Source organism: Bactrocera oleae, chromosome 3, assembly GCF_042242935.1.
Source record: "Bactrocera oleae isolate idBacOlea1 chromosome 3, idBacOlea1, whole genome shotgun sequence".
NCBI lineage: Eukaryota > Metazoa > Arthropoda > Insecta > Diptera > Tephritidae > Bactrocera > Bactrocera oleae.
Window position 1 is genome coordinate 84830823 of NC_091537.1, and position 26206 is coordinate 84857028.

General features: G+C 33.7%; 1 protein-coding gene across 2 annotated transcripts in view; it reads left to right on the top strand.

The window, feature by feature from the left end:
• The window catches only part of LOC106627093 (uncharacterized), a 37282-nt gene extending 21548 nt beyond the window's left edge, over nt 1-15734 (top strand). Inside the window, exons 4-6 of one of the 2 annotated variants that reach the window (XM_070107089.1) lie at nt 12383-12708; nt 13675-13923; nt 15092-15734. In XM_070107089.1, coding sequence (XP_069963190.1) covers nt 12383-12541 — 159 coding nt within the window. In that variant the 3' untranslated portion in view covers nt 12542-12708; nt 13675-13923; nt 15092-15734. Of the gene's footprint in view, nt 1-11237; nt 11721-12382; nt 12709-13674; nt 13924-15091 lie in introns of those variants that run through there. The other variant, XM_070107090.1, reaches the window with a different exon arrangement.
• The last annotated feature ends 10472 nt before the right edge of the window (nt 15735-26206 follow it).

The following is a 26206-nucleotide window of genomic DNA, read 5'->3' on the forward strand; positions in this document are numbered from 1 at the left end:
TAATACACACACACACATGTCTTCACATTAGGATGCTCAAGGATTCTAATTTTAATTTAACATTTTTATGCGTGCAAATGCATACATTTATGTTCGTAAATACTACAAATAGGGTATTTATGAAGAATTAAATTAAAGTTCTTTGAGTTTACTACTTCCCATTTTTAAGTAGTTTTTAATGTTGTCCAATACTTTAAATTTAGCAAGGTAGAATCCGAAAAATACTTGGTGAATCCTTAACTCTTTTCGCAAACTAATAGAGTTGAAGTTTATTAATTCAACAGAAAGTCATGTTAAAAAATATTCAAACAATAGTTTTGTTATTGGCAGGTTTATTAAGTAATTGTACAAATTTACAAAAATATAATATAGGATCACTATACGATTATATCGAATCAATAGTATGTGAAAGAGTTTATTATTTAATATATTCATTGACTTTGTAATGCCGATGCCATTAATTCATAACTTATGATTTTTCAGTACATAATTTTGGCATTAAGTATTTTACAATAAAATTAATTATGTTCAACATATTTTATTGTACTTTTACATACGAGTATATGATTCAATAAATTAACTGCATTGAACATAAGACCCTCGTACATTCCAATAAATGTCATACTCTTAATATAGCAACAACATTTACCACCAACGCAATTGTACACATTTATCAACTGAGCTGAGCTTCGCAGACAAGACAAATAATACACAATAAAGCTCAAACAAAAGCTAATAATAGACAATGATTTCGCTAGCAACTGCTCACATACATACAACCACACATAAGTATGTACATAGCATACATATATTCATTTATGCATGACTAGTATTCACAATTTGATCACTGCTTATACGTAACCAATAAAATCAGCTGCGATAATATCATTTTCCAAATTGCATTATTGTGGCTGATTAAACGCTATGATAGCTAAAGCAGCTGCAGAGCTTTATTAGCCAACCAACAGCTTTAGCCAAAGTACAACCGACTATGAACTCCAGCTTTCGATCTGTTCTACGTAAATGCATCTTCGCATTTCACTATTCTATTGTATGAGTATATACAAGTATATATGTGTGTGTGTATGTACAATTGTACTAATGCTCTTAATTGACGAACTGTAGAAACTGATAACACTGTTAGAAATCCCTAACTATATTTGTAGCTGTGTTCAGCTCATTTGCAGCGTTTCTCTTAACTGTAAGTTACACAAATACCAAGCAAATACAATACACTTACATATAGACATAAACACAAATATGCATGTAGGTTGCTAATAAGCTATTATAACGCTGAGCCATAATTAAGCAATACGCATGCGTTCACTTCAGTATTTGTGCAATCGGATTTCATATCGCCTGATTTCATGCCGGCTTGCGCATATGTGCATATATAATATTTAGTCATACAGTTATTTTCTGCCAGTTGAATTAATTATTGCATTATTTAGAATGAATTTGCAAAATATTTGCGCTTGATTGATTTAGCATGCATTTGATTGCTAAACACGATTTTTCAATTGTACAATTCATTACTTATGCATTTATTTATTCTTCCATTCGTACAATTTAATCCGTTCTATGCTACTATCATGTTTTTGAAGCGATGAAATATTGATGCTGCGACAAACAAGTATAGTTATAGGCAAAATAGTTGTTAATAAACACGAAATGTCTTCAAAAAATACAATAACAGGAATTTTCGTTATTTGAAAAACATATTTAGTCATTCGTCGACATTAATGTTGTCGCCTGGAAAATAGTTCTTATTCGGTATTATGCACTTAAGCCTGCGCTTCTTCCAATCATCGAAGCACTTCACAGATTCAATTTTTACCTTTGGATCTTCCAGCGATTTTTATCTAAGTTGTAGGCCCTTAAAGGATCTCTTTATTTTTGGAAGTAGGAAAAAGTCACACGAAGCCATGACTGCATGTCTAGCGAACACGGATGCTGGGGCAAGCTTACAGTATTGTTTTTTGCCAAGAATTCACGAACGAGCAACAAAGTGCAAGCTTTTAGCAAATGAAAATCACCAGCTCATAAAATCTTAACGGCTGCTACACACAAAGTAAGCAATGAATACAATGGAAAATTTTATCGTCCTTTAGGGGAATGTGAGTATATCAACTTAGGGAAAGGCGTTGAAGACTTTTTTATTTAAAACTCCATTAATGACCACAAAAAATTTTTTTAAGTTGATAAATTTTAATTGCCCCGAAATAAGTCACAGCTTCTAGAACACATCAAAAATTGTTCCTTTACTATAAAAGTGAGTAGCCCGCCTCTAGATGTTAAAAAAAAATTTTTTTTGTCCAAAAATTTTCTTTTTTTATAATTTACAGATTTTAACCTCAGGCTGAGCAAAAAAAAAAAATTTTTTTCGTTCCACTCTATTACATATACCACAAAATGTGAAATCTTTGTGAGAGCATGTGTTTTTATAAGTATACGCGTTTGATGGGTTTTAACTCCAGCCAAGTTAGTTAAAAAACATGTAGCTTATATAGACTTTCATTCAAATTGCATTTATAAACGATTTCTTTCAGAGTAAAAAACAACAAGAAAATAATTCGATCCAAAATTTCGTTTGCAAAAATTAAAAAACACTTAAAAAATAGTTCGATTAGCTACATACATTTCTTCTACTCGCTATATTTCAATTCCACTCTCTTATCCCAATAATTAAAATGGTATATGTTTTACCCTGAACAAAAGTATACTTAGCTTGCCACGAGGTTTGTAACACCCAGAAGGAAACGTGAGAGACCCTATAAAATATATACATAAATGATTACCGTGACGAGCCAAGTTGATTTTGCCTTGTCCCTCTGTCCTATCGTTCGTTTGTATGCAAGTAGTGTTTCAGTTTTGAGATCAGACTGAAAATTCCCACACTTTTTTTCACACCACGAAGCTGCTCATTTGCCGGAACCGCTGATATCGAATCACTATCGCATACAAACTGAACCACCGGAAACTAGTGCTTGTATGAAAAACTTTTTTATTTGACGAGGTATCTTCACGAAATTAGGAATGAGTATTGGGCAACAATATATTATCCAAAGAAATGGTTCAGTTCAGACCACTATAGCATATATCTGTCATACAAACTTTTAAAGGATATTTACTATAGCTTTGGTGCAATCGAAGTTAATTTGTTTTCTTGTTTTTATGAAATGTTTGATTGCGAGTAAACGTGTTTAAACTTCTTGAAATTCTGTTAAATAAATTACGAGATTAAATGCTTGCCTAAATTTGCGTGCATTTTAATTATGTCAACATCTTCATACTATATCTCCATGAATTTGTGTGCGAAAACATATGCCAATTGGTGGCCAAAAACCATTCAAGCATACCATATGCTATACAACAGAAAACGGAATTGAACATCAATAGATGCATGGCATAACGCGCAAACAAAGCTATTTGCCATGCCGATAACCATTCCGATACAATTGCCACAATTTAACGCATATATGTATATGTATACACATATATTTGGCATATTATGCGCCGGCATATAGGCAATCCTCGGTAAATGTGTGCAAGTGCGGCTTATATATCATATGTGTATGAGCAAATCGCTATCTGCTATGCGACCGCCACAATTTTATTAATAATTTTCGAGCCATGCAAATGAATGAATCTGAGTGGTAGTCATGCATGTCTCTACGCAGCAGTGTCGCTGAGACCACATGCATATGAGTGTATGCAGACAACTGTGTTCGAGAAAGTGTTCTATGCGCATTAAGGCGTGGAGGTAAAATTTTGGGATCGAGATAGTTTCAATTTATGCGTAAAATGTAGAAATTGCTGATAATATCAATAACTCTGGCCGGCAATATTAAAAGAGTTCATTTGCCTCTTTTTCTGCGATATTGTTGCAAAAAATCATGCCTTACTTCTATGAAATATAACTTTCCAACCAATCGTGAACATTTTCAATTTCGACTCTTATTCAAAACCTTAAAAAATAGTTATTGGCAGAATAAGCGGAGATAACTTCAAAAGCAGAGTGTACTGATTAAATATAGTAAATAAATTACATAAACTTTCTACGAATGTTCGAACAATATTAATTTTTTACGTACCGTCTGTACTTGCAAATAAATTTACTAAAAAATATGTAAGAATATTTTAACACTCCAAAACGTACATACCGACACGCAAATATCAGTCCAACCACATTTTACTTACTTTAAACGCCACGCCAAATTCTCTTTCCACACAGATATTTCGATATGCCGGCAACCGCAAGTCAATTCAATTATTTTATTAACTTCCGAAAGCACAACTTTGATAGCATTGGTGACGAACCCGTAGGCGTTCTACATATGGCTGTTTGTATGTGTGTAGATGACAGCAGCAGCAGACCACTAACCAATTAATAAGCGCAGGCGCGAGTGCATATAAGAGTTTTTCTTGTTGCCGTTCATGCTTGCTTGATTGATTGCCAGCTCTTGGATGCGCGTCTGTCATTTTAACAAAGAGATACATACCCAAGCGAAGTTGGTTGCAAGGCAAGGGGTTAAGGAATGCACAAAGCGTGGAATATGTATGAGTGTTGTTGTGGTTGTTGTAGTTGTAGCAGAGTTGACGGCTAACCGCTACCTTTTTTTAGCATATAGTGAATGCTTCGGCGCGCTTCTCTTTGTGTAAAAGAGTTTTTCTAGACTTTGCTACCTCTATGTGAGGCAAATCCAATTAATATTACTCATACGCAGTGTCAACCATGTGGAAGTTTATGCATCAAGGTATACATGCAAAACATTACAATTTCCTAACTAGCTATCATAAAGAGAAAAGAAAAAACACGTATAAGCTTCTCAATCAACGCATCGGATGTACGAAATTTCTGACAACCAAAAATACTAAATGCCATATTTTTCTCTAATTATTAAAATTACAATTAAATTTTTTTGTTTGGAAAATATTTTCACTTATGAGAAAAACTTTCAGAAAACCCCTTTTTCTGGTGTGTTAATTAGTGCATAAGTATTTAATTGCAGTAAAAATTTGTTATGGTGAAGAAACTAGAAAATTTTTTGAGAAGCATAAAAATCATCCGAATGTACAATTATGTATTGAATGTAAATAATTGTATGTATTACCTTCAAACAGATATATACATATATGTTTTCGTTTTTTATACTCTGAACAGCGTATATTGCCACGAAGTGTGTAACGCTCAGAAGGAAACGGCGGAGACCCTATAAAATATATATATAAATGTTCAGCCGTCTGTCTGTATATACGCGAAATAGTCCCTCAGTTTTTAAGCTATCGATCTGAAATTTTGCACCTGTCCTTTCTTCACTAAAAAGCTTCTCATTTGTCAGAATGACCTATATCGGATCACTATAGCATATAGCTGCCCTACAAACTGAACAATCGGAATCAAGTGCTTATAAGGGAAACTTTTTTATTTGACGTAAAATCTTCACAAAATTTGGCATGAGTTATTATTTAAGGTAACAATGCATTCTCCGAAGAAATTGTTGAGATCAGTTTATTATATCATATAGCTGCCATACAAATTCAACGATTGGAATCAAGTGCTTGTAAGGAACCTTTGTATTTGTGAAGGGTATTATGGCTTCGGTGCAATCGAAGTTAACGTGTTTTCTTGTTTGTTTTTGAAATTAATTGTTTAGTTAAGTATGATAAGAGGGAGTGCAGGGTGGTTCATATAGGGCTCTGTCCAAATATGAAAATTAAAATTATAATATAGTATTTTTTTTAAATTTGAGGGTATTTTATACAATTACTAATAATTCGACGTTTTTGAAGAATTTTTTAGCAAAAACACCGTAGGTATTAACGACTCTACATTGCAGAACACAGTCAGACTAAGCATTTTGTGTGCATTCTGGAAACCACAATTTTTGGGTGAGATCGAACAAGGTTGCAAATTACTTATATTATACTTGTATGTTTACAATACGACGTAAATACAAATACAATATCTAAATGCTATAAAAATCATTGAAAATTGTATTTTTTACAGAAATGAAGACCTAGAAATGATTTTTTGTCATCTTTTGTTGCTTTTTTGCACAAAAAAAAATTATTATTTTAAAGAGTGAGATGACAACTAGTTGAAGTCCTTTACTTAGTTAATTAGCAATTGCTATTAAACCCTTGAGGAGAAAACCGAGTTGGACAAAAGCTCGCTCTCGAGAACCGACGGAGAGTTACAATCTTAAATGGCTTATAATTACAGAATGAGTAGAAGTTTTCATATAAGCTTTTTTGAAAATATTTTTCAATAAGCATACTCGCAAATATAAACAAACTAAATTATCAGAAAACCCCTTTCATACGTAAATCGACATCATAACGTCGTTAAACTAAATATTTTCTTGTCAATTACTTTTGAAACTCTTTTCCAGATATTTATGCATATACCCAAAAATCTCTACTACTTATAAGTTATATGCCATAACCAATAAACTTGAGCACATTCGCATATAAATATGCCACCCAAACTGTAAAAATCTAAATCCAACTTGCAGTTTCTCGCGCTTGACGATCTAGTAAGTGCTAAACATCAAATGGCAAACGTAAAGCAGAGCACGCACGCATCCACCCATGGTCTACATGCGTGCATACATACTACATATGTTAAATACATACATATATGGATGTCTGATTCGCTCAGCTGCCAACTAACTGTTTAGAAAACGTCATAGAACTGCGAGCTCATTAGCCAGACCTAAATACACAGTGTGGCAGTCAGCCCTGCTTTTACTTATCTGTCGACTTTAAAATGACATATTTAGCAATTGAAGCGCGCCAACGCAAAATGTCAATAGCAGGAGCAGTAGCAGTAGCGATGGCAGCAGCTAAAGCCGCTTCGGCAGCATCGTCAGATACAGCCAGCTGCGTAACGCGTGAAATGCACCGGCAGCTATGCTGATGCAGAAAATCAAATTTGTAGAGATTTATGTACGAGGTGTGTTCAAAGAAAAAGGTGAAATTTCAATTATTTTTATTTAGTAATTATTTATTTATCAATATCTATTTTGTACCCTTCAAAGTAATATCCCTCGAATATAATACACTTCCAATCCTCGAATCACTTCTGAAATGCGGTTTTCGGTATGGTCATCAGCTCTTTCTTCGATTCTGACTTGATCTCATCAATTGTGGCAAAACACTTTACTTTCATTGCTTTTTTCTGTTTTGGGTATAGGAAATAGTCGCAGGGAGCCAAATCTAGTGAGAACGGTGATTGAGGCATGATTACGATTTTGGTTTTGGTCAAAAAATCACTAATAAACATTGATGTGTGAGATGTGGCATTATCGCAATTTCGAAACAAACTTCGCTGCCACACGCTTAATGCGCAAAACATTCGAGAAAAATGCATAGCATGAGCCGATTGATATGCCAACATCATCTGCAACTTCCCTAATAATGATTCGACAATCTTCAAAAACAATTTTTTCCACTGTTTCGATGTTTTCTTCGCTTGTTCGATAAACGAATGTGCACAGTCCGCGAAAAATCAAAATTCCCCGTTTCCTTTGAACACACCTCGTACATATTATATATGTATATATTTACGTGTGCCTCTGCATTTATGAGTGTGTGTGGTATAAGCAGTTTATCAATGATAGCCATTTGTATATATGGGCAAATACACAACTCAACGTCACGGCGGTATTTTTCAACGCCAAGTGTAATTTAATTTTGTATAATTCCCAAAGTTGCACAATTAAATTTTCAACAATAATTAATTTCGGCACGTTTGCTATGAGGATTATAGTTAATATAAAATATTTTGAAATTATATATCAGAATTTTTAAAGTAAATATTTACTGTATTCATACGAAAGAGGTTAATTTTATAGTTTTATAGAGTTTTTTGGAGGTTTATCCGTATTTCAGTTTTACACTTGCTTTTACTCACTCTCTTGTATTGTAATTTCAAAAACGAGTCGGGGACAAATCTATGAGATATAATAAGTTATCAGTTTTTAGTACTAAAATGATAATTTCATTTCTGTGAGAACACTTTGGACATGAAAAACTATACTGTCACGAAACTCACCAGCTGCTCTGGGATGTCAAAATTTCAGCGAGGTATACGAGTAATCAGTAAGGTATAATATAAACTATAACTTTCGCAAGCTTTAACGAAACTTAAGCTCAGACGTTTTTGCACAGTTGTCCGCATATTTACAAATTATGTCTGATTGTCATATGCCATATGTTATACCCGAATTAATATAAAGGACTACAAAACATTGTTTTTCTAATCGATTATGCTTAAGTAAAAAAGTAAACTCAATTTGAAAAGTTTATTTAAATAAATATGAATACTGTTTCATAGTATTTAGTATGGACATTCAGGCATCAATGCTTCTTTTTATGAAATCATGAAAGAATTTACTGCGACGCAGCGTACGCATAAAATTGTGTTACCTCAAACACAAATATTACCAGCACTCACCCACTTGTCGGTCCATTGGGGTAGAGAATATTTATAAAGTGATTGCTCATTTTCATTACACAATTGCAGTGAATTTTCACAGCAACCTCAGTCGGTTGGCAACAGCATAAATAATGATGTATTTATTCCACAGTTTCCATTCATGTAACCAACAGACATATGTATGTGGGATATTTTACCTTACAAGAACAGTGACAGTCATCTGACTGGTGATATGACAGTCACAGCTGAAAATTTTTTGTCAGCGCGCAGAACAAAATTTCTATCATTTTCTTGATGTAAACAAACGTATGTGTGTGATATTTTATCTCTCTTTAACACATGGATATTCGGAACTCATTCACTATATATCTATACTGCTCACTCTCATGTCTTTATCTGAGTCATCGCTGACCATAAATCCATCATAGCTTAAAATTGTCAGTTATGACTGAAATAGCTGCAGTTTCTCAGTTATGATTATCTATCACAAGTGAACAATAATAAATTATGAAAAGGAATTTGTACTTAATTGCATGCTTACTCTTCTCAAAAGCTCTGCTGTACGTATTTCTTCAGTTCATGAATATTTCGGAATTTGAAACTGCCTGAAAAAAAAAATGAAAATTAACTAAAAATATAATTTTATTTTAAACTTAACTTCATAATAACTTTGAATATATATTTGAAAACTCTTTCGTTATTTATTTATTTTTTTTAACACAAAAAGAGTTATGGCACAGGAGCACGCTACAGTTTTGGTTTATCGCACAAAATAACAGCTACATAAATATTTTACAACTTCTCCAAACTTCTCTGGAAATGTATGCTGTCTCTTTTCGACGTATACAGAATTTGCTTTGGGAAAAATCGTAAACATTGACAGTCATTTTACTGCTCATAAGACTGTCAGTACTGATATAATAAATGTGAATGTATTAGTGAACCCATTAGCAGTTTCCTATACGGTATGTTGCATATGAGGCCATATTTGTACAAATAAACACGGCTTACGATATGAGTAATTTAATTTGACAATACTGCCACACTCATTGGCCCACACACTCACACAGTGGTGGTAATGCTGGTGTGATCAATTGAAAGCGTATATCCTAGTAGTTGAAAATTGAAAAAGGTACTGGTTGTCTGAAAACAGCAATGCCAATTCTCTGTTATCCCTCCCGAGCCAAATAAATGCATAATTGCTTTACAATTCAACTGCAGCAAAGTGGCAACAGCAACGTGCTGGTGTTCGTAGTAATATTGGTTCTTTTTTATTGCAACAAATTCCGGCATACTCTGAGCCTGTCGCTACGTCTCGTACTCATGGGAAATCAGCAAGCCTTGTACGAGTGGTGCCATTGTGTTGTCTGGACACACCAACTGTAAATGAAATTGGACACACACAAATACATATGTATGTATGTCAGTTCATTAGTTGTGGTGAGCTCTTGTGCTTGGTGAATAGTCGGTTTGCCTTTTTATGCGGTTATCGGCTGATTCTCCTATTTGCGGTATAGACCCTGCGAAATCGACGAAAAACAAACCGAATTTTTTCGAGTATAAACGAGCTCGAAATCGAAAGAATCAGCTTAATTGACGTTAGATTAGTTTCATAATTTATTTAATAGGCACAATACATAAACCTTTTTGTACCTCAAAAACAAAGTTTCTGAATGGGTCATTGTTATGTTCTTTTTATTAAGATGATGTATGAATGAACCCTGTTTGTGAAACATTTTACGCCGCTATGATAACAAGATTGTATCAGGATATACATATTCCATAAGATATATTGATAAGCAAGCATTAAGAAAATAAATATTTCTCTTGTGTATTTCTTTTTGGGTATATTTTCCATAAAAATATTAAATTGAAGTTCTCTGATTTTTTATAATATAATGTCGTAACATAAATTCATTCATATTCATTATTGAATTTCCATCGGGGCGGTTGTTGACACTTGAAGATATGGAAATCAATATTTCGTAGCAGTTGTTCTACTGGGTACATATATTTGAAATAATAGCCAAAATTTTTAGACAATGCCCAAAAAGTAGCCTTATGACTTTTTAAGGTCATTTTGTGTGCGCTGAATTTTGGAAATAACTTTAGAAGGAAGACTTAAGTAAAAGCAAAAGATGAGTTGTAAAGTTAAAAGAACAAGAAAAGTCACAGAAAGGGCAGTTGTACTCATAGTATAATGAAAAAGTGATTGCGGTTAGTAGCAGACAGAGTGTAAAGAACACTTAATAAACAAACTTATAGATACACACACTCATAGCAAGTTGAAGCGTTACAAGATGAGGTCTCGAAATATCCGTATAATGGCGAATATGGAACGAAGGGGTGATTGAAAGAAGAGAAAGTGGGCCAAAGCGACTGCTATGTAAACTAATCGCCTACAATGCAGGTGACCACAACTTAGCATAGAATCTTTATAGCTTTGCATGCACATACACACATATACACATAGATGTTAGTGATGAAAAGTTGTCGGCGAGGGTTCAGCTATTATGTGCTTGTAGACAATTGCATGAGGTAATCATACTCAAACACAGCCATATTTACAATTTAACAAAAATACACAAACTGCTTCCCGCTTGCATGACGGCTGTATCTACACTCAGTTTAGTTTGTGGCGATTTGCCGCTATTTTGGACAGAGGCTGCTTACATTGCCACCAAAAGATAAAAAACTAAAAAAAAAAGGAATCGTGCAACTTTCAAGCCGCTCAATTTACTAATCCGATTTGCGTTTTCGCTTTTTTTTTTCTCTCTCACTTTCGCTACCGCAGCATTTGTGGCCTTTTCAGAAATTTGACAATTCGAGAGAACAATACATGCTGTTCGACAAGGGTCTACAATTCGGCATCGATTTGGACAACTTCGAATAGGCTGAGCCGATGCGACCACAAATCTACACTTGCGATCTGCTGACCCCTACAACGTCCGTTGCGTTTGCAACATGCAAGCATCGTCACTAATGCAACACCCACGCTTGCCAACAGTTGGCAAAGCTGTTGGCGCAACACACGAAGCTGACTCAACACGTTCACCGCACGCTAAATAGCAGAAGCAGGGCGAGCCGGAGTCAGCCACGGTAGCCACTAGTAACCATGTCACGTACGCATGACGCTTCGGCGACTGGTCGGCGTGTTCAGAGAAGTGCGGTAACGCGGCCTTCAGTAGTGTTGGCAAAGCGCTGCTGTTTATACCATAAATAGTAGGTGGTAAAGTGGGGAAAATTTAAAAAGTTGCCACCTGTTTTCAAAGTTAAAATAACAAATCTATAAAATCAAAATATATTTTTATACTTTGAATTTGAAAACACTGTCAGAAAAGTTGTCGGCTGTGTAGAACAACGTAAGTCGTGCGTCAAAAATAAATGTGATAAGAAGTTCAAAAAAAATTTTAATTTTTGAGAAATATTAGTAAATTTAACATTTTTGAAATAAAGTCACGAATCAAAACAAAAACTTCAAAAGTAATATTAAAAAAATGAATGTTAATATTTTAAGAGGAAAGGTTGCCACCTTTTTAAAATTTTACTTAATTAAAATTGATAAGAAAATCAATTTTCATCGGCAGGTCTAAGAATCCTCAGAAATGGAGATATTTTTAGAAGATTTTCCAGTTGTGTAAATATTTTTCTCGAAAACGCGACAATTAAACAAGATTGACATAGAAAGGCATGCCTCATTAATTTTACGTTCAATTGAGTTGCATCGCTCATGCCCCTTGCCCGTTTAATTTTCCGTATAAGATACATAAAAGGAATTGCAAACAAACAACGCGACATGGCGTATGAGTTACCACCATACTGTGAAGTATGGAGTGTGTGTACATGAAGTGTTATGCATATCTTTGTGTTGTGTTGAGTTTTATTTACAAAAATATTTGGCTTAATAATATTTTTCTCAACCATTTTTTCATATCATAGAGTCGCTCAATAGCTTGCTTGCGTTTGCGCCATCACACGCCCATACACAATGCACTGGAGTCGCACGTAGAAGCGGCCATCGAGGCGCTCGACAATGCGTACTGTGAGGATTATGGACTAAGCGTTCCTGACACATTCGATATGTGCGGTCAGGAATAATGTGCCCGCTGCTAGGCTGGTGAGTGGACTTTGTGTCAGCGTTCACGTTGTTTTGGACGCAACACGGCCATCCAGAAGCGTGAGGGGAAATGTCACTTTGCATATGACACTGATGCGACGGAAATCACACTATGAAAGTGTGCGGAATCCGCCAAGTTTTGCAAAAAGTGAGCAGAGTATTTTGAGTACATTTTATTATAAAGTAGCAATTGCAGATTGAATTTTAGTAGATTATCTTATCAAATTATTTATTCTTTCATGTGTTCACGTTGTGTCTTGTTGCATTCTTCTTATATCAATAAGAGAAATTTTAAATAATAATTTCAGCAAGAATAAAGTATCAAGTAGCAAGTCTGAGCAAGATACTAATCCTCATACTCTACAAGTACAGCAATTCTCCATTCAAAGCCCTATGTTGCATCTAGTCACTATGGAAAAACATACACCGATATATATATAAATGAGCCTAATAAAAAATTATTGATAGTCTACTGAAGGCAAAGCCAGACACCTTAGTTCGAGTTTCTAGTTATCTAAGCATCTCGATTGACGCTTGCTTATAAAAGTAAATATAGATGTTATTTTAAGATGCTACATCTGCCACCCAAAGCCTAGGATACTGCCTGAAAAGCTTTGCGGCAATTTGGAGATATATCTTCTTCTCATTTCTCAACTTCGAACCAATCATAAAAAAATTAAAAAATAAACAAACAAAGAAGGAAAGTGTACATCTTGAAATATTTATTTATTCTCCAAACCATTATGTTTAAGATGAAGGTATTTTTGGCTAGTAGGGTCAATATATTGGAATCTTCACCATTAACTAAAAAATTCAACACCGCAAAGGGTTCTTCGAGGAATATTCGCTCACTCTTTTTCAACGAATATCAAGTTTTTTAATTGCCTCTCAACATCACCTAGCCATCAAAACAGTTATTAAGATTTCATAAAGCAATAAATCCGAAACTCTCATTTTGAAAAAATATATAAGCTCAAAACAGATTCTGAATGTAATAATTTTCTATAGATTTTTTATATTGCACTAACTGAAGCGTATTTCTTTATTCTGTTCGAAAAAAAATATATATTTTAAAATATTTCGTAAAATAACGTTTTCACTTTTACGGCTTTAGATTTTGAACAATGCAAAGAGGCTTCAAGCTATTGCCGCAAGGTACGCTTGATGGGTTTGTGCAGATTACACCGTTACCAAAAGAAATGCATATTACAATAACCAACACTAACAGCCATGGCAAGGCAAAGCAAAAGTGTAAAAGTCAAGGCTATGATGCAAAAGCAAAGCTAAAGCACGAATACAATAACACAAACAAGCTACATATTCTACAGAAGCTCTCAAAAAACATAAACGAAGGCAAATAAATGTGAGTATTCAACCGATTACCAGCCATTAATGCAAAATTGAGGCAAAGTGAAAGTAATAAAAATAGTTATAATAATAATAACGGTAAAATAAGAGCTCTATGCAAATTCATGCAGCGTAAAATGTTACTAAAATCGCAACGAAACACACACATAAACATACGTACTGTGAAAGGGAAAACCGTGCAATTGAAGCGCATGATTTGGTGGCAAGCAAATTACTGCTTAATAATCTATTATTCATAAAATAAATATTTGAGTGCATTGAATGAGCGCAACCAAATGAATTGAATGAAGGAAAATAAATAAAAGTAACAAATGCAAATGCAAATAAAAACTAACTGTAGACTGCTTTATACAAAACTATTTACATACATATTGTAAGTTCCTACACACACACGAAATAGTAGCCATAACGTGAAAACAACAACAACGCTTCAATTCAACGCAGCAAAAGAAGTAAATAAATAATTAAGATCGTAGTGAGAAGAGAGATTGTGTGTGGCAGACGCTGATTGAGGCAACAAAAGAACACACACACAGACGCATTAATATATTGCAAATATAATGTAAATATAAATATAGAAACTTTGCTACAAATGCGATTATAACGCCGGCAGCCTCATATAAAATTCAGGTACTAAAAATATATATTTATACAAATGTTCCAAATAATATGAAATTGTAGCATTTGTGGTTATATGCACGCAATGCTATGTGTCTGTAAAATAAGTATACGTGTGTAATAATGTGTGGGTGCAAAATCAATTCATTGAGCGCTATTCGTACAGAGAATAAAAATATACGACAATGCGAAGTTAAAAGCAAAGCAAACCGTAAAAAAATATACAATAATAAAAATAATCAAAAAGCCAAGGAGTGTTACTGTTAAATGTTAATTAAGTAGTTTAATGCAAATAAAAGGCAAAAAAAAACGAGAAAAGCGTATTTTGACGCCACACTGTCACAATTACTTAGCATATTGAGAATATGCACAAAATTGCACTATAGTGTATATAGATGTGTAAGTAGTTGTATAAATACGCACTTGGCTTCTGCAATACACTATGCACACGCACATATACAAACTACGTATATAATTTGACCTACCGCTAAATGTTTTTTTCAAGAGTTTAAATAAAATTATTTTGTCTTTCTTCCGCCTTGTAGCAAGAATCGAGCAGGAGCAAAACGCCAAAGACGAGAGTGTTCGCTCATCGTTATGGATTATTTGCCTATTCCACCGAAAAGACGCATATTCACTGAACGGAGTTGTTACAGTTGTATTATATCAAGTCGCTCTCTTTTAGTAAAGTGACACTCAGAATACGGTAATATTAGTTATACTCAGTGTCATCACCTTAAGGCTCCGACACATTAACAGATGTCGATTTCGCCAGAAACAATTTTGACATCAGCTCTTCGGTGGCAAGAATGAATCAGCCCGTGATCGATAGGCCTACATAAATCAACAACAAATTGTTTACAAATCGACTTTATAGAAACATTCGAACTCACAACAGTCATTGAAATGCGCATGCTCCTATAACATTATAAACATAAGCTACCACCGCTGCAGTTTACTAAATACTGTATGCGCTCTAAACAGTACAACTGTTGGCGAATATGGAAACTGGCGCAGCCTCTGAAAAAATCTAAAGTCTGAAAATAGTAGCTAATAAATAAAACCTAAAGCCTAGGTTATTTAAACTAATAAATAAATTTACAAATTAATTATACGATTTGTTACTATTTACCAGACTGATAATTTTAAGCAATATATTGTTTGATAATAAGAAGAAAATGTAAGCATTGATACAGTTTATAATATATTTTCATTACAAAACAATTAAATTTTACTAATTTATTAGTAGTAGCGTTTTAATGTTTTTGTTGGTAAGTATACTATTTGTATTTGCGGATTAATGTTAAAAATTAAATATAAAATTTTTTTTATGAAATATTGAGGCGAATTCACTTTAGTTTTCGAATTCAATATACATACAAGTATGTATAAATGACTTTTGTGATTGTAAATGGCTTTCCAAACTTTTTATGTATATACGCTTCGGTGAAAGAGAAAACTTTTAATGTTAATAAATGTCAAGTTATTTTATAATATAATAGACCAATTTTCTTTGCAACATTTAGTTTAGTTGAATTTATATATCACATTTCAGGCACCAGAAAATCTTACCAATCGGTGATGAATCTAGCTCTAAAATAGTGTCATAACTGTAAGTAGATTTTTACATTTTGGTGTTTATACAACTTGTTTTTATTGGATTATATCGAATTATTACATTACTAGTTTTCGAAATCGATCATAAAAATGAACGCGCTGCGTCGATAAAATAATCAAGTTACATGTCAGCGTCATAAAAACCCAAAAATATATATTTGTATGGTATATTTTTAAGTAATCTACAATCAACTCCATGAAATAGATATTTGCTTTCTTCAAAGAAAAAAAATCAAAGATCGTTAAGTGCAGTACAATTGCAGAGTTTAATCGAAATTATATTAAATTTTTTGTAGTTTAGCATTTCCAACGTTTCATTTCAAGGCTTACATGCATACATATAAAAATCATTATGTATGTATATATGTACTCAGTTAGAAAATTGCTATTGCCAGCGGCTTCATGAAACATTTATAATACTGCAGATCCTTTTCATCTGCCTTTTGTCTGACGGCAATGCATATTTCAGAGTGTCCTACTGACTTTATTGTAACGATTCAACAAAGCGTACAAATACTCCATGCACACACAACCATACATATGCCTACATATAATAAGTAAAGTCGAAGTTGAATGCCCTCTTTGATGCTACCAATACCTTGGCTCATAAATGTACAAGAATTCTATTATTTACATAAACCACTCACAGCAATCAAGAGCAAACTCAGCTATCAAGAACATACACACAAATTTGTTAAATTGTGTCAAACACTGCGTATGAGTAACTTTTGTATGCACATTCTTATATGTACATAGTGGTATGACAATGCAAGACATTATAGTAATAACCAATCGGGTTGTGTACATACATAGCTGCAAGAGGCATTGCTTGTTGTTAAAAAGCTAAATAATAAATTTTCAATGATGAACTGTGGAAAAAATCTGCCGCTTCTCCAGTTTTAACTGCTGAATTATAAACATTTTCGTTTTAGCAAACAAAATTAATAGGAAATCACCATTATTTTGCGATTTCAATTTTCCATCGATAATCTGTCGTCTCAATTAAAGAATTGCAATTGGTTGCTACAGAATAAAAATACAGTGCGTAGTGAAATTCTTTGTTGTGTTGTTTGCTCGTGTTAATTGCAATACAAAATGGTGCGTGTGTATTGATTTCATTGAATGCTCTTAATTCGATTGAGATTGCAATGCTATTAACCTATTTATCAGTTATTCACGAGTTGACTTTTACAAGAGGCAATATTCGTACATACATACGTCGGAATGGAGCGGATGCTGTTGCAAGTGCTGCTTAAGTATCGGAAATAGGGTTTTTTTCGTTTAAATGCGATTCTCATTTAAACAAGCATATTAAGAGTGATGCCGATTGGCCAACATTATGCTAAATAAATCGGGTTCATACTGGTTATGAAGAAAGAACTACTCTGAGATCGGAAACTCATTTTTGCCATGCTCGACAGTGAATATTTTCTTGGGTTTGTGATTTCGCTTATATCTAATTGCTTCCAAAAATTTTGCTGCTGTAAACCCTCCAATTATATTTGGGTATATAACTTTAAAGTACATCTCCGAATGTTATACTTATTTGTACTAAGGACATCCGCCCTAGTTCCATACGCATTCCTCCTTAATATCTCTCCTCCATTTTAAGACTTCCAGTCTATTAAGCACAACTCACTATGTACATGTGCCGACGTCTAACACAATCAACTTGAATCAAGTGATCGATGAACGTAAACTGAATACGAAATTTTTACAATAACAAAAACAAAAAGCTTAATTGTAATGCAATTTGTGAAGCAGAGGTAAGTATTTACCGCAGCTCATCTCAGTTAGCGCATAAAGATGCTCCGTTGCAAAGAAGGAAGAACAAGCAGCGGATGTGTTTTGCATTAGGAATTATTCACTCTTAAGTGTGTCTGAAGTCATGTTAATTTTAATTTACTTACCATACATTTTTAATTCAATCTTAACGAACCAACAATGAGCTGGACACTTCCTTATTAAGCGCAACTTATCTATATACAATATGTATACGTGCACGTGTGTCAAGAGACTTGCATATTTGAGCAACTTCTCAGTAAGACAAACTTCGCCAGCTTTATTGGCATAATAACTGCATTGTTTGCAGAGCACACAGTGGTCCATACACACTCATATAATTCGTGAAAGGCATAGAGAGAGAGGGATTTAGCCAGACAAGATATTCTGCATGCCCATTGGTTTCTTGCGCACAAACATACATACAAGTACTTGTATATCTCTGTATGAGCGGTTGTAAGCTTTCACCAAATATTCTCAACTTTGCAGGGAGGAGCACAATTTTACCGCTGCAGTTACTGACCGCTGCCGCAAATACAATATGCAAGCTTTAATTTCCTGCTAGCAACCGCTTATATACTTTTATTTATATAGATGTATTATTACAACTCTATACATATTGACAAACACAATTTACGAAGCAGTTTATGTAAGTGCACCTGCAGTTTTGGTTGGCTGCGCCATATAAATATGGGATGAGCGACTTTAAGTAGCTATATTAGCATACGAGGTACTTATTCCACGTTTGCCGACCAGTAGTGCGCCTACTCAGCTTGCATAGTAAAAATTATTTTATATGATTTATATACAATTGCTGCTGTAGCTATTTTTGTTGCACAAAAAAGTGGCTCTTACAATAGCTTTCAGCTAATCTCACATCCATGTTTGGCAGAATGAAAATTCTGAGGTGTTGCCTTTATGTTCAACAAAGTTTCTTCGTTATATTGATTTTATTGATGACCCAAAAATAGTTTACCTACTTTTATACGCATACTTAATTGCTACAAATACAATGTAACCCTCAAAAATAAATTAATAAATTTTTTTCAAAAAACTAGTAAATACATTTTTTAAGAGTCACATTGGATTTTCGGCATTAGTGTAAGCGAATAAAGGTTCAATATAGCAAAGGTTAAACCATGTTTTAGAAATATTGTCCTGATTTTCATAAAATACCACTTACGAACCCAAATAGCTTGAAGTCTTTGAATCCTGTCGCTTTAGTTTGAATGATTTTGTTACATACAATTACCTGCCTTGCGATTAAAAAAGTTTAAAACGCCTCAACAGTTAACAAAATTCAAAACTTTCACCAGTAAAGTGACAATACGTTTCATCTACTTAATAGATTTTTCTCCAAAGCGAAACATTCTTCTTTCTTACAATTTGCTTATGTTTCATATATATTAACTAGAGAAAGTACGAACAATTCAAAGTAATTTTAAGACTGCATGGCCTTAACACAGTTTGCTATTCGGAAAATTCTATCGCAAATTATTGTATTTATTTTATAATAATTATTAATTTTCTGGTAATCAAGCACTATTTTCTGTTCTTTCTATAGGTTAATTATACTTCTAGCATAGTTTTATTTTCATAGCTCTGAGTAGTAAACTTCCGGTTTAATTTTTGATACTTTATATAGTTTTGGTATACCAAGCTAAGCTTAGATTCTAAGGGCGAGTCACGCAAGAGGATTGCTTGATATTTTTAATGGAGAGAAAACGTCTGACACACATCTTCTCTACATAAGAAAGTTGTTCAAAAAACCGATAAATTTTGCCGCAGAGAGAAAGAGAGAAACATCACGGAAACTTGTATTATAATTCGTAAATTTTTTTACAATAAAAAATTAGCAAAAATTATATCATCAATTACTTTCAGTTCAGCGAATTTAAGCTGTTTTTCTTTAATGAATTTCGCGCAACAGTTTTACAGCGAAAATAATAAAACATTTCACAGTGCAATATTTTAATGTAACGCATGCTCTTCACCAATTAATTGTTTAGATATGCATATGTATATGTGAAAAAGCACTCAAATGAACGCAATAAGAACTCTGGACAGTTGGACATTGTTCAAAAGCAGAAACTGCCAAGTGTGTCTCCACATTGTCTACAATTTAACTTGCTTTTAGGGGCAGCGTTTGGGCCAAACGCCAGATAGACGCTACGCACACTTTGTTATATTTTTTTATTGAAGTCTGCCAAGCGTTTATGCGGCGCCAATGGCGATATTATCTGAATAACAATTTATTAAAATTTTTTTTTTGACTACATTGTCAAATGTCTCATGTCAGCTATAGCTTTTTTTATTAATTATGATAGATGAACTGGTAAGTTTCTTTGTGTGTGTTTAAAGTGTCGTAATACATGAGATCAGAAATTATAGATCAATATTATGAATATGTTACCACTTTATTCGATTCATTTAAGTGTTCAAGTAACTTGTGTGAAGAGAAGCAAATGATTTTTACGCGTTGAACGACGTTGGTCAGAAGATATAAAATTATAATGGGGCAACATTTTATGTGACCATTCGTGACTCATACATATTTAGCATTGAAATGCAATATTGTAGAAATAAACTAGACACATATATGATGTAGTAAAGCGGTGCAGAATATTAATAAGGATTTATGGAGATTATTGAGGCGAAAATTTCATTATGTTGGGAAGAGCAACGCAGCTTCTGCTGCTTACCATCGTTTTTGACATTGCTATAAACATTTCAATAAATGTTGGCTTGCATTTGACGTGAGAAAACCTCCAAGAAGAGACAACCTTAAAGAATTGGAAGAATACTCAGAACTTCGTATCATAATAAACTTTTAAAACAAGATAATGTGTGTTAAAAAACTAAAAAGAATATTTTACGGTCATGTGACTGCAATTATAATCGTTCTAAAATGTCGAATGTGCCAATGAAATTGAGTCGGCGTAGTTCCAAGCCATTTTAAATCATTACAGTAGCATATATTTGTTCGGAAAGCATTACTTTACAAAAAGAACCGTAATTTTTTTAATCATAAGCTAACGAAAAATAACAGCAGATTTAATCTTTAAATAATAATTAATAATAATAACATAACATACATACTTATTCATATTTTAGTTCACAATAATATATAAAACCGTCTTAGACAATGAAGGTTCAAATTGGATGAAAGGAATCATAATATAAATTAGCAGAAGATAGAACTTGAACAACTGCATTTTTGAATTTGAAGGTCTAAAAACCTACTAGTTACCACTTAGCCACCTTTTTGTCGAAATCGAATGTGATCATTTTGGATATTATTTGGCAGTGATTCCTTTCTTCGCTAACGTAACTTACATACTGTATTACACGAAAAATACACTCACTTTGTGCTTTTTGATGTCAGCTTGAAAAAAGAAACAAACAGTTTCCAATCACGAGCACATAAGAAATTTTTTGGGTTAACATTGTTTTCAACTTTTCTCTGTCTTATTAGCAAACATCTTGACCCTTAAACCGATATTTTCTCACAGTTAGACAAAAAGACAACAAAGCTGAAAGGATATATGATGCATTGTTAAAACAATGCATGCAACCGAAATGCAGGCGAGTATAAAAGCCGTATCGTAAGCCCTCAAGAGGAGAGAATCCTCAAATAAAGATAGAAAGTATACGAAAAAATTCAATATATATGAAAATTCTATAGAACGCAATAAAGCTTACAACTCACAAAGCCTGTTGCTCTCAAAAGATAATGCCTTTGTTTCTAGCTTCAGTTGCAACATTGAGCATTGAAAGGTAGCCAACAACAAAAATGTAAAGTGCGTTCAAGTGCAGTGTGCTTACTAAATGCATTGCAGCAGTATAGGATTCGCATTGCCTAGTATGTATGTATGTTTATGTGTCTATACATATTCTGATATGTATGTCAAAAAGAAAAGCTGCAAATAGAAAACAATAAACAATTTATTTTTTCTTTTAAATTTCTTCTTAACTTTTTTACATAGCTCATTTTTTGCTTTTATGGCTTTGCACTTCAGATATAGATTTCAGTTTCGTCGTAGGAATATTGAAATTTTCTCGGATGTCTTCTTTAAAATAATAACAATAAGTTTCCCAGATTGGTTTCTTTAACATAATTTTACATGTCTTCCCGGATTTTCGAAACCTTCCATTATTTGCAAATAAATTCAATACTAAAGAAAATCGACGCTCTCAAAAGCACTACATCAGCTCTCCTTCTACCTCTAACGCGCGTACCATCAAACACTATTCAGCTAACTTGTCATTAACTTCCATACCCCCAACTAAGTACACGTAAACCACTGAGGCTAATTTGTGTGCACCAAGCGCGCTCAATTTATGTCCAAAGTTGGGCATTTGAATAAATCTTCTTTCGCGAGCAAATGCAAAGCATTGCAGTTCTTCCGTCACTCTGCCGCATTTTCTGTCAGTGGATGAAGTTTAATAGACGAACTGATAGATGAACAGCCAACAGACGAACTAAATACTTGGATAAATCTAGGTGCGTAAATCTAAAAAAGCGCCGCCAAACCCGTGAAAGCAGTGAACCGTCGTCTAAGTTAACTTAGTCAAGCAAGTTTAGTAGAGAGAGAGCGCGCAGTTGAGACAAAGCAGTTCGTTGTAGAAATCCAATAAAATACGTATTAGCCGCGACACATCGGACGTTTATTGAAGCTTAATGCCGCGTTGCGTATCCATCGCTTGAATCCATTAAGGTGTCAAATGGAACAGCTATTGCGTTCACTTCCTCCACATCTTCACCTCACACTTAATCCACTTATTGTCAGCAAGTGGTGGAACGTTATATTTAACTGGTATGGCGCTGAGCTTTTTGGGTTAACGTTTCATCGGTGCTGTAGTCTCCTTAAGAAAAAGCCATTTTCCACAAGAAAGCCATTCAAGCGATCAAAGCAGCAACAACTAAGGAAATGCATTTAAATTGTGTTTGCTATCATTTTTATAGTTGTAGTTTCTAGTGGTTAGAATGACGTATGTTCGTAAGTTTCCTGTATTTTTCGTCTTATGGCAGAAAAGCTTTTAAGTAAACTCAGCTGATGCATCGTAAGGTTAAGCAGCTGTGGTTTCGCTTAAATTGGTTCGGTTGTCTTTGTCTCTGCTCTCCTCAGTTTTGGTGATTTGCTTAATAATTGTATACGGTTATTTTAAGTATGGCCCAGCTTTGACCTATTCCTTTTTACCAGAGCTTGTAAGTTAGTATGCAATAATTTTTCTACCAAACCTTTATAAAGGAGGCATTGATGTTTATATATATATAAATTTTCTGAAAACCATTTTTTCTCCACGCTCTCACACTAACTTAACCCCTGAGCCTTACCCGAAAGTCTACTACGTATTGGTGTATTCCAAGTTCATCTGAATGAGAGAGAATCTGAATGATCTCTAAATTAAGCAAAATAAATCGGCTGATTAGTAAGTTCCGCAATTCAGCTACCGCCAATGACGAATTACATCATGGAATCACTATGAGGATTTCTATATTTTCATCCACTTTTTCCAAAAGGTAAAATTACATAAATATCCTTTCGAACTTTGTTGATTGATGGTTGAAAGGTAAATGATGTGTTCTTCAATATGTTCAATATTTTTTTTTCAAGCTTAATTTTATATGCTTGGGTTTTAAGTTGCTTTACGAATACAGATTATTTATAGGATTTTTTGGCACCGGTAATCCAAAAGCATATAAATCCTAAATACCTTTAGATTATACAATATTTACACAATATCAGTATTTCTAATATTTACTACTTTTAAATTATCTTCTCTATCGTCGTTTATCATTTTCCCGCAATAATTTATTGTTAGCACAACTTACAAAGTACCGAACCAAATAGTTCACATTAGGTTATAGAAATTTACATTATGATTTAATAGTTAAATAGTTTTATTTTTTGTCGATATCGAGTGCTTTTAAATCAACAACTATACCCAACGACTAACAAGCATTGTAGCTGCTTTGCTGTTAAGGTGACAAAAAAATCAAAAGCAGTAGAAAATAAAATATTTCTCAGAAGCTTGTTAAGGCTGCTTAGATTACTCTCAAATTATATAAAATTTTGAAATTGAATTTGAGGCTATTTGGATAGACTGTCCTTTTAAGATGCTTTAAGTGATCATACAATTTTGTCTATAACGAGACACTGCTTTCTTATACAAGTATTTATGCGTCTAAATCTACCGAAGTCAAATACTTAAAAGGAAATAAATTATAATGAAATCAGACAAGTCTAAAAAAATATAGATTTCATAATAGTTTTCATAATAGTTTTGACTTTTTTCATTATATCTGAAACAAAACATTGTCTAACTTTAGCCAAATTACCGTAGTTTTACAATTTAAGTTTTTCTAAAAATTTTGAACCTCTCTAATGTGGTTGCGGGCCAATCATGGCTTATTACTTGCCTAGCAAAATGTGCAAATTTGCGAGGGCACAAGTTGTTAACCTCATCATAATTTATTGCATATTAATGATAAATGGTCTGTGTGACCCTCAACTAACTAACAACAAAAGCAATTACAACAACAAACATGACTAAACTGTTGGCCGAGTAGTAAAGCTTTCGGTCGGTATATGCACACTTATTGAGGCACTTGCTGACCTTTTCATTTGTCACTCAAAGCGGCTAGTCTAATCTGGTCGAGCGAAAAATGGTATATTATTTTTTCCTCTTTTATCATATTTTGTGCAATCTATTCTATACGCCATTCACATTTTTAAATAAATGCAAATTTACAAAAGTTTTATCATTCGGTGATGCCACTAAATGGTATTGTGTACGCTGACTACTGACAAATAAATAGTCTAACTGACAGATAAACAGACAAACTGCGAGCTATAGCCAAGAAGAGAGCAATCAACCAAGCGACTTACCAGAATTCAATGCTAACCCTTAACCGATTGCGGTGCGTGAGTCAGAAGAGCGCTGTGAATGTGAACAACACACACGCCTTTACTTTCAAACTCATACAGACACAGGTATTTATACAAGTGGTTGTCAAATCCTCACTAGCCATAGAGACAGCAGAGATTTCCCTGCTGTCCGCACGTTGGCAGCCGAAGTGCCTTAAGCAGCGAACTGCGCTTGGCATTGAAAGTTAACTTCAATATAAAGTAAGCCAAAAAGGATAATCGCATAAATGTTTTCTCTTCGCACAGCGTTTCTATAAAATGATTTACAAACAAATTGGTTCAGGAAATTCGATTGAGCTGTGGGATTTCTTTTCTTAAGGGTGACCGTAAAGAGTTTGAAAGGTCGAAGAGTGACGTAAAATATACTTTAAGCAAAAAGAAAAAACCAGGAGGAACAGGAAGAACCTGGCAGTGAATAAATATAAAAAAATGCGGCAACAATAAACACATAAAGTTTCTGTTATGACAATAGCCAACGGCTTCGGTTAGCAAACTTGTTCAACTTCGTAATGGTCACAGTTTTGCGTACCGCAATAACAACAATAAAATGCTAGCGGCAAGCTTTTCAAAATAACAATAGCATCAGCAGCAACAATGCCGTTACCAGCCAAACACCAATAACATAAACACGCATAAGATGTATTATACAACAGCAACGTGAAGAAATTAACGTTTAAAGCTCATGTACTGAAAGGAATCTCAGCGGTTGAGTGAGCATGGCTTTTATTTATTAATATCCATAATTTTTTTTTAAATTATTATATATTTGGTTTGTCATAACCTTACATGCGCATTCATATTATTTGTTTTTTTTTTTTACAAGAAAAGGAAAAAGAGCAGTGGCACTTGACTTAGTATACCTTTGAAAAGTTGCATATATTTTTTTTGTGATTTGGGATGGTATATTTATATTGTTATCCGGCTATTTTTCGTAAGTTCTGAATTCTAATTTTTATCTATTGCCTTTAAATTCGCAATATTTTTATTGAATCTAAACAAATTTTTAGGAAAATGTAATATTACTTTAATAAGAATAGAATTAGTTGACTTTTTTCTCGCTATTTATTACAAGATCTCTACGATAAACCATCAAATATTGGATCCTTTGATTCTATTTGTCTCCTGTTATTTATCACGAACATACCAGAAAGAAACAGTCTGTAGTTTCATCCATTTAAAAATAATCAGAACTCGGATCAGTATGAGCTCAATTCCTTGCTTGCTTGTCAGCCAATTTTCGACTTTGACTTCTGCGAGAGTCCTATAGCTAACCTTGTCATGTAAGGTATACACTCAGTGGTCTCGAAAGGCCTTGTATGTAGTGTTCGT